The sequence below is a fragment of the Hoplias malabaricus genome, chromosome 5 (genome assembly GCF_029633855.1).
Source record: "Hoplias malabaricus isolate fHopMal1 chromosome 5, fHopMal1.hap1, whole genome shotgun sequence".
In the NCBI taxonomy this organism is placed as follows: Eukaryota; Metazoa; Chordata; class Actinopteri; order Characiformes; family Erythrinidae; genus Hoplias; species Hoplias malabaricus.
In genome coordinates, this window is record NC_089804.1 from 9,358,656 (window position 1) to 9,370,221 (window position 11,566).

Genomic DNA, 11,566 nt, shown 5'->3' on the forward strand with positions numbered 1-11,566 from the left:
CACAGTGTTGGTTTTGGTGTGGAAGGGAGGTCACAGCCTTGAGTCAGTCACAGCGTTTATCCAGCAACTCTTGAACCTTCCAGGACTCAGTTGGTCAATGAAGTGCAGTGCTCCTAGTGTTAAGGTGGAAATGAAAAAGAAATTTACAGTACCTTCAGTGATTAAAATGGCAGTAGCTCAATCGTTCTTTGCCTCACTGTCTCCTCCTTCTCCTTCTGTGTTTTCTCTCCATCTGAAGTGGAGCCAGTTAAATTTCCATCCACGTTATTGCAGCACTCCGTCAACTTTAACACTGAATTTAGAGTCCAGAAAAAATGCGTATGTTTGTGTGTTTGATATTGCTGTTTTGTAATATCACAGAATCCACTGTCACCAGAAGTTCTAACACAAAGTAAACAAAGATGGCCCCTCGCTTCTGTCATGGAAAATAAGGTGAATAAGCGTTTCCATGTGCCAACCACTGAAATAATTTACTCAAAAATATATGTGGAAAATATAGAAAAATATATCAAATTCTCTTTTAAGGGGAAAGCTTAGAGACTTGTCTTACTTTTCGCTATGATGACATTTCTCACTCAAAGTGTTTTAGGAATGGAAAAACTGATTCTCCATTGTTAGGATTTGGAGGATACATGGATATAAAATAATAATAATAATAAAATAATAAACTTTTGAATAAATAAAAACCTGGTGTTTCTTAGTCAATACTACACCCAACCTGCGAGCCAAGGAAACAGTGTGTTCTCATTGTGACAGTTTGTTTGGCTGGAATATGAGACAGACCAACACAAAGCTACTCACAATGTACTGTGTATATAAACTAATCAAAACCATGCTGGCTGATGCTTGGGTTGGTTTATTATCACAGCATTCAGCACCTGCTGAAAGATGAATGGCGATCGGTATCAGCTCATATAACACTGATCAGCCCATCTCCGTAGCCTTCGCTTATTTCGTGCATTTATATTAAGATTACACCTAATCTTTTGTTCCCTCTAGGAGTTACCTAAGTGTTTATAAAACATGCCCAAGCCTCCACAACAACAAACACTCGCCTACACTTTATCTCTCCCGGCTACTGTCTCCAGCTGCATTGTAGCGTGTAATATAAAAGATGCATGGCATCAAAGGGATATTAAACATAAATACCAGCTACATCTAAAGTAAGCAAAGTAAGATTAACCTCATAATGGGATTTTCTTTGTCCCCTGAGTAATAAAACAGGTGCAAATTCTGGCAAATCCATTCTCAGAAAAACTGTGGCCCTCAGCATGTAATGCAGCTCTCTAAATGAGCACTCACCAGTTTGAGATGTCCTCCTCAGAGCCTGCAGCGTACACCTTGTATCCTCCACTGGGCTAAGCAGTGTGATCTTTATTAACTATCCTTAGCTCTCGCCATCTATCTCTGCCTGCTCATCTCAGCTCCCCCCTGAATACAGCGATACAGGCAGATGAAACTGCAGGGGAGAACAGCTCTGCACGGTGGATTATTCATATTTTTCATCCTCTTAGACTGCGACGTCCACTTTTCATGAAAAAGTAAATCTGTGGGTTTTTGCCTGTGCTGTCGGCAAAGAATATTAGCAACAGTGTTAAAAGCAGGTTTGAGATACTATGGGGGATTTTAGATGTTTTTAGATGGTAACAAGTGCTTCAAGGATTTTATATTTTTCTTTGAAGAAACTACATTTTAGAGTTGTTTTAAACACTTACCGCAATATATTTTCTCTTTTCACTGGGAAACCTAAACTAGGGATGTGCGATGAGATTATATTTTTTTGTATTTGAATGTCTATAATGGTTAGCAGTTAAAGCGGTCCTGAATCCCTTATGGTCAGATGGCCTCAGAATATCTTTCTATATGAATGACTAGATTTTCCTTCTCTCAGAGAGATCGAGCAAAAGTCATATATTCTGGTGTGTCCCATTTCTCCATCTTGGGCTTCAGTACTAACCACTCCGAGAGCTGTTTATTTCCCAGCCAGGAGAAAAACTACCTGAGATTAAAGACAAATTCTGTCTCATTCTGTGCCACTCAGAGATATGAGCACTGGATTTCAGATGGTGCCTGCCTCTGTTCCACAAGGAGTGCTCAGTCCAATTCAAGACCTACCCCAGCTTTCTGGGCCTAATGACTTCCACTTTGTCAGTGGTCAGTATTAGCCTGTTAAGGAGGTTGGATATTCAGTGCTGGGTACTGGCTCTGCGCTTCTGCCTGTGCCCCACTCTCACTGACCCATTAGTGTGACTGCCATGTGCTTGGCCACTCGGCGATGTGGAAAAACCGCTTAGCCCTCAACACAGGCACGTATATGGCATGGTCTTTTTCAAAGAAATGGGTGATGACAGATGCTTCCTTCACAGGATGGGGCATGGTTTTTTTTTGAGGACAGCACGATCAATGGCTCCTGCCCACTGTGACTTGGTGGTGCTGGCAGTGTATTTTAGCCTTTTAAACACTTTGTGCCTCTCCTCTGGAGTCTCCATGTTCTGGTCTGGACAAACAGCACAATGGTGCTAGCATACATAAACCACTCAGGTGGCACATGCTTCTTGGCATACAAACTGCACCTGGACACACTCGATTTGTGCTCTGTTTAAGCAATAACTATGTAAGCCTGTCAGTCTGACAATGCATGTCTTTGTCCAGAAATAAGTTGGCTAAGATATGAAGTTAAGTGACATGTTAATGTTAAAATATTTCTAAAGATATTATTTATGTTAAACAGTGTTGTCTGTTTACAGTCTACATTAGTTTTTTTTCATTAGATGGGGGTATTTTGAGTGCATTAAAACAGTATAGATATTTTGGCCACTAGGATTCTACCCAAGAAGTATTTAGCACATACAACATTTAATTCACTGACAGTCCTGATGATATTTGGTGTTCATACTGTATGTTTTATGTCCCTCTGTTTTTTATATTTCCTTTTCCCTGGCAATGCATTCGGGCAAAACCTGGACTAGGAATAAACGTATTTTTGGCCAGAAACATGTGTTTGCATCTTGAGCTCCAGAGGTTGTTATATATGCACCAGGCGTTTCGTAGATGAGGTTGTATCCTCTGGTGCCTTTTTCTTGTTTCTCTGCATTTCAGTTTTGACCTAACTTTTGTGGAAGATTATTTTATCCTGTATGAGCACAGACCTCACTGGGCTTGAATATATCGCTTCTGTACTTTTCTGAGCTAATATTGATCATTTAGTCATGTGGGGGTTGCATTTTGCATGCTTTTATAATAATAATCCATAAAAGAAATCCAAAAGATTCGACTGTCACCTCACTCTGCAGGTTACTCATTATTTTACTTTTTCGTGGTTTGTCTTTGTTATGACAGATTTTCTTTTTTTCTTCTTTTTGACAGTCTTTTTTTAAATACAACCCAGTTAATTATATGCTGCCCACATGGTTGTAGGAGGTTGAAAGGTAGACCGGGTTTTTTGTTGTTGTTGTTGTTGTTGTTTTGTATTTTGGTATTTTAATATGCTGACTTTACAATGCCACACTGTGCTCCTGTTGTTTCTTTCTGTCCATATCCACAAAGGATTTACTTTTAGATGAAATTAGCCTTCCCATGTCAGTAGGTTACATGGTCAGTGTTGTTTTTTAGGACACAGTACATAACTATCCAGTGAATTGGTGGAAAAAAAAGTGATATTATCATATTTACTCTAAAAGCCCCAGTATTTTATTATTTTTAAGAAGTGCCCATCGAAACTAAAGAAGCAGTTACAGGATTTAGACTCTGATTGTATATTTGTATGTTTTGTCTGGACAACAGCTCTGCATTTCATTTTGTTTTCAACATGTCAACTTTAGATTTTAACTTAGAGCCTTGCTATTATCAATTATTAGCTATAATCACTTATAAATCGAGTCAGGTGAGTTGGGTATTTTGGTAATGAATATATTTAATCTTTAGAGAAATAAAAAACAAAAAAAACAACAGTAGCCTCAACATATAAAAATAATATCAACATTGTCAAGATGTAGGGTTTACATTTCATTTTTTGTAAGACTTGGAAAAAAATGGATATTTTTCAATTCTTCTCAAAAGTTTCTGGCATTTTCTGCTTCTCATGATCCATGTAATCACAATTCTAAAATGGGATTGGGTTTTTAAGTCTATATAAATACATATGTTTTACTGCAGATTTTCTAAATACTTTTGAATATTTTCTTTTCTAAATAATAAATTCTTGACAGTGACAGATTTTTTTCAAAAGCAGTGTTGATTTGCCTGATGATTTTAAGTATAATTGATCTTACACTCTGCCAGGGCATGTTTATTAGGAGTCCCAATTTTCTGTATAACCTTTAAAAACTGGGATTTTATTCACAGCAACTGACACATAAATACCTTGGACGTAATGGCAGTTTGGACTGGAGATTGAAATACTGTGTGTAATACTGTAGTTGTATTTAAAGGCTAGCACCTTGAAATAAAAATATAGTAAATTACTTGTTATTTGGCTCTAGTTGTTATTTGGAACTGGTTTTTATGCCACATCCCATCGTTCTGTTTGACGTCTGAGTTATATGTTTGAGATATGTATGTGGAAAATGAATTGTGTGTTAGGAAGAATTAATGCTGTCATAATCTTTCTTTGTGTTGCAGGTATGAGTGTCCGAGGGTCAAGAGCATGGCGGCCAGCCACAATTTCACTCTCCTTGCTTTTTATCATCGCATTAACTGCCATGAGGCCAACTTTGTGAAATCAAGTCATTAGGAATGACCCTCAGTTCGCTTCGTTTCATTATCTGTGCGCTTCCTTCCTTTAAAATCATGGGGAGATGTGCATCATAACTTCTTTGACAGACGATTGTTGTTCCCAACCATCCAGTTGAGCAGTCTTGACAGAAAAACGACAAGCTGAAAGTAATTGGATTTTGTGTGCATGTTATGTACAGTGTATCATTGTCTCACAGCAAAGGGATAAAAAGACTGAACAGGTTCGGATTGTAATTTTTTCGGGGGAACGTACAGGGGATGTCATGACTTTGTATGCACTACTTTTCCACAGGTCTTCATGACCCTTGAGGAGAACAAAAATGCCTTACTTCCATGTACACGCCAAAGTAGTAGATGTCTTTCTCATATGCTTCTCTTCTTGTTGCTAAGCTACCGTTTGTCCAAATGTCTGCTTTTTATTCCTTTTTGATATGAAATCTTGGTGTTATTTGGTGTTTTTTTGTAGAGTATTATTACATATCATTGATGTTCTGCAGCCTCAGCGTACTCATTTATGGAAGATGATTTGTCGCTGTGCCTTCTATACATTAGCTACATATCAATTTAGTTTATCTTACATTATCAAGCCTTTGATATTCAAAACAGCCAGAGCCTCCCATTGCCATTGGAGAGGATCTGTAATAGTGGTGTGAGTTATGAAGCCCATTTGACCTGAGTTAGCAACTGCGAGGGTTATCGTTATGCATTGTGAACTGTGTAATTGGGTTTTGTCAACAAGTGCAAATGTAACATTTTTTGCCAGCTTACAATTTATTATTAGCTTATGAGGTGTCATTTCTATTGATGGCACTGGAGTGTCATTAGGTGCGAATAATAAGATGTTATTTTTCAACTCCATGGTACACTTTAGGGCTATATTTCAGATGAATGAGCTGAATTTTCCTCTCGCAAGTGAGCAGTCTAGCATTGTTCAGTCTTCCTAAAAAGGAACCTGTTCAGAGGGCGTCCTACATGAGGAAAGACTGAAAGCTAAGCTCGTTTTTTCTTGAGCACTCGGCTTGTTGCGCGCATCTCTTAAGAAAGTAAAACATTTGTTAGCCAGGGTTTGAGCATTTTACCTCTGAAGGGTTTCGCCACCTCTGTACTGGAGAGTCTCTGCTCACTTTGGCCAGCTGCAGCGCTGCTAGTTCTGGAGGAAGAAAAACCTGCTTAGCAGCTCAGAAAGGATGACTGCTGTCTCAGGGCCAGACTACTATGGAGGGTTCCATCGCTGTGGTCTAAAGTGTGGCCTAGGCACTGCGCTCATCATAATTGAAGATAAAGATTACACACGTTCGCCTAACATTTAGCTGCTGGAATACAAAGAACAGATGACCTGGAAGCACATAAACCGAGAGGTCTCTTCTCTTATCTTGTGATAAATGCAGTGTCTGATCCACACCACGGTTTCTGAAGCCATTAAAACATCCTAATATATTACAGCGCTCCCCACCGGGAGCTTTTGACCGGACAGGGCGACGGAATAATGGTTATCGGGGCAGCAGAGGGAAGATGGATGTGAGATGAGCAGCGTGCGGCGCTATATCAGAACAGTCCAGACAGAGCTGATGAAAGAGATATTTGGGCCTTTTTTTCACCCCATTTTTGTAGCTTTTTTTTTCCAACCTGCTGCTCTGCCTGGTGTCCTCTGTGAAAGACCGTGGCAAGAGAAGGCCACCGTACCTTTGTTAGAATATTTTAGCCCTGGCTTAGGTTTCCAGGTCGTACGGAAATGCGGCAGCTACTTTCAGCCTTGATTTTCCAATTTCGTAGTCAAATGAAAATCGGTACAAAAGCATAAGCAGGTGAATGTGCCCTCTCCTCAACTCCTCTGAGTGGAAAAAAAAAAACACGCTGTTCATACAGACTCTGCCGTACAATGTAGATGTCACATCCCATACTGGCTAGGATGTCAGAAACTGTGTCTGGGATTTGGAACAGCTGCGTAGTTTTGATTTTGCTTCTGATCCTGGCTGTTGATATTATAGGTGCCTGGTGTCAGTAATGCATTCTGTGCTTGCATCTCTGTGTCGTCTTCTAGGTTCTCTAGTTCGAATGTTTGTTTGCCTTGTTTTCTTGATCACCTTGTTTGTTTTTTGACATGTGGACCATTTCAAACCGGGAAGTGTTTGCAGGCAAGGTGGCCAGGTTCGTTTTTAATTAATGTACTTATATGGTAGGAGTTGTTTGACACACAAATACAGTAGTCATCTAAATAATTCAGCCTTGAAATAAGAGATTGTCTTTCCAATGTCAGTGTGTTTCTGCTCTGACCAGTTCACATCATCAGCCGGTTATGTAGTAGTCTTATGGGGAGAGGCATAATGTTATAATGAGATAGCGAATCTGGGAGCATCTTTTAACTAAGAGTGCACAAAGATATTCCAATATAAAGAAAGGTTTCAATATTGAAAAGGGAAAGAAACACATATATAATTATATAACTCTACCAAGACTTTAAATCTTGAGATAGAATGACAATGAAAAACAATCATTAAAATGTTGCTCATTTTCTTCTCTCCTTTTGCTGACCGTTGCAGACACATTCAAATAGTTTGAGCAGCAGCAGCAGAGTGAAAACTGTGTTCGCGTTTATCTAATACGAGGAATCTCGTTAAACACTCTCAAAGGCAGAATGTCAGCGAGAGAAAAGGTTTCTCTAAAGCTGCACGAAATGTGTTCTCAGTGGACATTGAGTTAATGAAAGGTATGATTTCTGACAGAAAATTTTGACAAAGACATTGTTGCCACCAACACTGGACTGGTTTAAAAACGGTTTCAAGAAAATCTTGGATTTTTAGTCAAATGAAGTAAAAAATAAAAAGAATCTGTGATTTGCGAACCTTCTTGAACTCACAGAAGTCCAAGTAATTTTTACAAATCACACATTCGTTGTTTTTAATGGATGAACTAAATCCAGACTTTTCCCTGTCCTCAGATGCTCTTGTTACAATGATGTCTGGCCCCATGAGACAGTTATTAACCTCTTCATGTGTTGAGCTGCCCGTGTTAAAGCTAGGAACACACTGAAGCTGCATTGGGGAGAACAGCATTTCAAAAAGAATTCCTTTGTGTTGTAATAGTATTAATGTGCTGTTTTGTTTATTCTGGTTTTGGGAAACGTAATGATTATATCAGCCTTGTATTTTTTGCAAAACTTTTGTTATTTTAGAAGGTCAAGTCTTTGTAAAGAAAAAGTAGACCATATTTTTAAAAACATTCAAAAATTTACTAAATTATAATATGCTTCTGTTCAATTGTTTTTTTTTTATGTTGCTTTTAAAACGATGTTAGCATGTGCCATTTTGTCAGTCGTAGGTGCAAATTTCTCATGTCTAAAATTTGAACAACTTTTGATACTGCTGTACTACTGCAATGCTTCTAATCTCTGTGAGATGTTTGATCAAAATTCTGTTTTCATATTGAAAAGCAATTCTTTCATCCTGTACAGTAAAGACGTGCATGTTTCTAATAGTTTCACGTGTTTGTGTTTTTTAAAAAGTCATAATAATGATGAAACTCGTTCATGGGAATGTATCTATAGGAAGCTTGAAGGCTTGTGAGAATACATTAATATTATTAAATTACATTCTACTTATGGACTTATGAAGTCAATAGTTTTGAGTATGTTTTCATGACACAGTGCCCACCTGGGGTCCACACCCACTCTGCTCTGGAGTGATGAACCATGATTTACTGTCTGGCAGTTTGTGGGTCACATCAGAGCTCAGGTGCTATGCTATTGTCTGATGTTCCCATTCCTTTAATATATTTCATGGCCAACACTTTGATACCCTTCTTTAAACTGAATACGACCGTGTGTTGAAGTCTTTCTAAACTGATTGTGAGACTCTGTACAGTGCTAAAAGGGAATTTAAAAGTATCTCAATGGAATATAAAAGAACAAATCATAGTATGATGCATCACTTTGCTGTTTAGTTTTCCCTGACCCAGGAGACCTGATGTAGACAGTTACAAAATTAAGATTGCATTAAGATTAGTTCTGTGTTTCAGAAATGGGAAAACACTCAATTATGCAGCACTGTTGCCCTGTGGGTTTTCTGTTTGAGAAGCTTGGTTTAAAAATCTCCGACTGATCACCAGGCAGTTCTGTCTGTCCATGTAATTGTACCATTAGGACATCAGAAGCAAAACTGTTTAAGGGTGAGGATATAAATTCTGAATTTTTTATGCATGTTAACACAGTTCCCAGGATTTTTCCGTCTACAGTCACCATCCACTTTAGTACAAGCCTCTACTCTGTGCATCTGCTCACTGGGAACTCTGTGAACTCCACCCACATTTTATCTTCACGGTACACAGACAAACGACAAAGCAAAAATATATTGTACATTTTGGTTGCTTTAGGCAGCGTTGTCGTCACAAGCTCCTGGAGCTGTCCTGGAGTGAGGGAACTTTTAAAGGATGCTATTTTAATTGTTGTTTTCATGATGTTGGGTTTCCAGTGACCCTTCCCTGTATAATCTTTGAGCTGAATTGGACCCCCCACAAGCATTCAGGCCTTGTGCTGTTCTTTTACTGTATGCCACACATGCCCATATATGTGGAATTCATGGATCACAAGTATTATTCCAACTCCTCCCAAAAGTACTGAATTGAGCTCCATCACTCCAGAGAGCACATTTCAACTGTTCCACAGCCCAAAGCTCACGTGCAGCTGCTCCACAGCAGACTAGTTCATTTCATGCTTTTCTGTGGAGATCATAAAGTGCATGTATTGCATGCACAAGGGAATGTCTGTGTCAACAACATGTTATTCACTAGCTGGTAAGCTCCAAACCCTAGAGTGTGTTATACTGTTATTACCGTTAAACTAAGCTCTAGCAGAATATTAATTTAAGTATTATTTGGTATTGTTTGTGTTAGAATATTTAGATGTTGGTATTACAAACTTGATCTATGTTAATTTAATGTTTCAAATGATTGCTGGAGCTCCAAATATTTTATCATAAAATTGAGATGTAAACTTAATAAATAAACTTGAAGTCTATTTCCCAAGTATATATATATATATAATGGCGGCACGGTGGTGCAGCAGGTAGTGTCGCAGTCACACAGCTCCAGGGGCCTGGAGGTTGTGGGTTCGATTCCCGCTCCGGGTGACTGTCTGTGAGGAGTTGGTGTGTTCTCCCCGTGTCCGCATGGGTTTCCTCCAGGTGCTCTGGTTTCCTCCCACAGTCCAAAAACACACGTTGGTAGGTGGATTGGCGACTCAAAAGTGTCCATAGGTGTGTGTGTGTGTGTCGCCCCCTGAAGGACTGGCGCCCCCTCCAGGGTGTATTCCCGCCTTGCGCCCAATGATTCCAGGTATGCTCTGGACCCACCTGAACTGGATAAGCGATTACAGACAATGAATGAATGAATGAATGAATATATTTATATATAACGTATATTAATATGCATGTACTTATAATTGCATTATTCCCATATGTTTTGGTAGGGATGCACCAATCCAACTTTTTGTGTGTGTATATATATATATATATTTGAAGCACTTTTGGTAATGTAATTAGCCATCTCCTGAATTTGGAGATATTTCCACCTTAAGTGATCTAAAACGCAAATATAAATCAGTATTACCCACCTATGGAGCAGGAGGGCAATCCTCATTTTGGTTTTCGCTTTTCAACGTTTGGATTCCTTCCATCGTGGATGCCTCTGCCATGGAGAGAGAGAGAGAGAGAGAGAGAGAGACAAGGAACTGAGAAACAAGCCACCTTGGTGTTTTACTCATTTACAGACAAAACACAGGTGACTGGAGCGCCAGCTAATTGTGAGGAAACATCTGTTGAAATTTTTAACAACTGTTCTATTTATTACAATCATCGACAACACCTTGAACTTTAGGAGTCAAAATAGTAGCTGAATTTTTAATGCAAAATTTACATTAAAATATGAGAAACTGCATTTGGAAACAAATTAATTGGCTGTCATTACTGGCCTTTGCCAGCACTGGAAAATATCCTCAAACCTGAAGTCAGCTGTGCTCAAAATATGAAGAACACAAACAAGAGCACAATTTTTGCAGGTGCAGCAAATTCAAAAAAAAAAAAAAAATGGTTTAAGGACTAACCCAGAAGCTCCCAAATTATCCAGGTGCTGCTCTCTGGCAGTGTACTTTATCAGTGCCTGGAGTAGCTCTACAAGAGGTTGTTTAATGTATTTCTGTGTGTGCTTTGTTATTGTTTAGTCTTTTTCCCCCCTGCTCGTGTAGTAGGATTGAGATTGGCTGTGTCAAATGATTCATGATGCACCTTGTGAACTGTTAGACTCAGAATTGCTCTCTCCATTGTGGTCTGGCTGGCTGGGTGATGAATGCTGTCCTCTCGGTGCTCTGCGTATGATGAACGTCTATGCTATGCTCATAAATTTGTTATTGAGGTCCAGAAAGACGTGGGCATCATTTGAGGACAAAAAAACTAAAACAAACACAGACATCAGCTGCGCTGAGCAACAGAGTCAGCCAAAAACATGCTCGGCCATTTGAGCCAATATGTTCCTGCGTCTACTGTGCAGGGTCTCAGTAGGAGTTCAAACAGTTCAGGAAATGACTGGATATGTTGTCTGCAGATGGAATATATTATTTTTTATTATTATTATTGTGGCTATGTTTCTGATCATTATAAAAAGAGCTTGATAAAGTAGAGAAATAAGACGCCTGAAGGGTCCATTGAAGAGTCCTTTTAAATTAAACAATGACAGCGGCTGCTCGAGCCTGTTGGCATTTAAGTAAATCTTGTAGATCAATATCTCCTCTGAGTTTTTTACAACCTCTTGGCACAGGTGGAGGTGATTTAAAGGGAAAGAAGGA

At 39.0% G+C, this 11,566-nt stretch overlaps 1 protein-coding gene across 1 annotated transcript in view; it reads left to right on the plus strand.

Annotated features, from left to right (window-relative positions):
* The window catches only part of cntn3a.2 (contactin 3a, tandem duplicate 2), a 72,169-nt gene extending 63,979 nt beyond the window's left edge, over positions 1-8,190 (plus strand). Inside the window, exon 24 of the mRNA XM_066671074.1 lies at positions 4,621-8,190. Coding sequence (XP_066527171.1) covers positions 4,621-4,718 — 98 coding nt within the window. The 3' untranslated portion in view covers positions 4,719-8,190. The remainder of the gene's footprint in view (positions 1-4,620) is intronic.
* Positions 8,191-11,566: the final 3,376 nt, after the last annotated feature.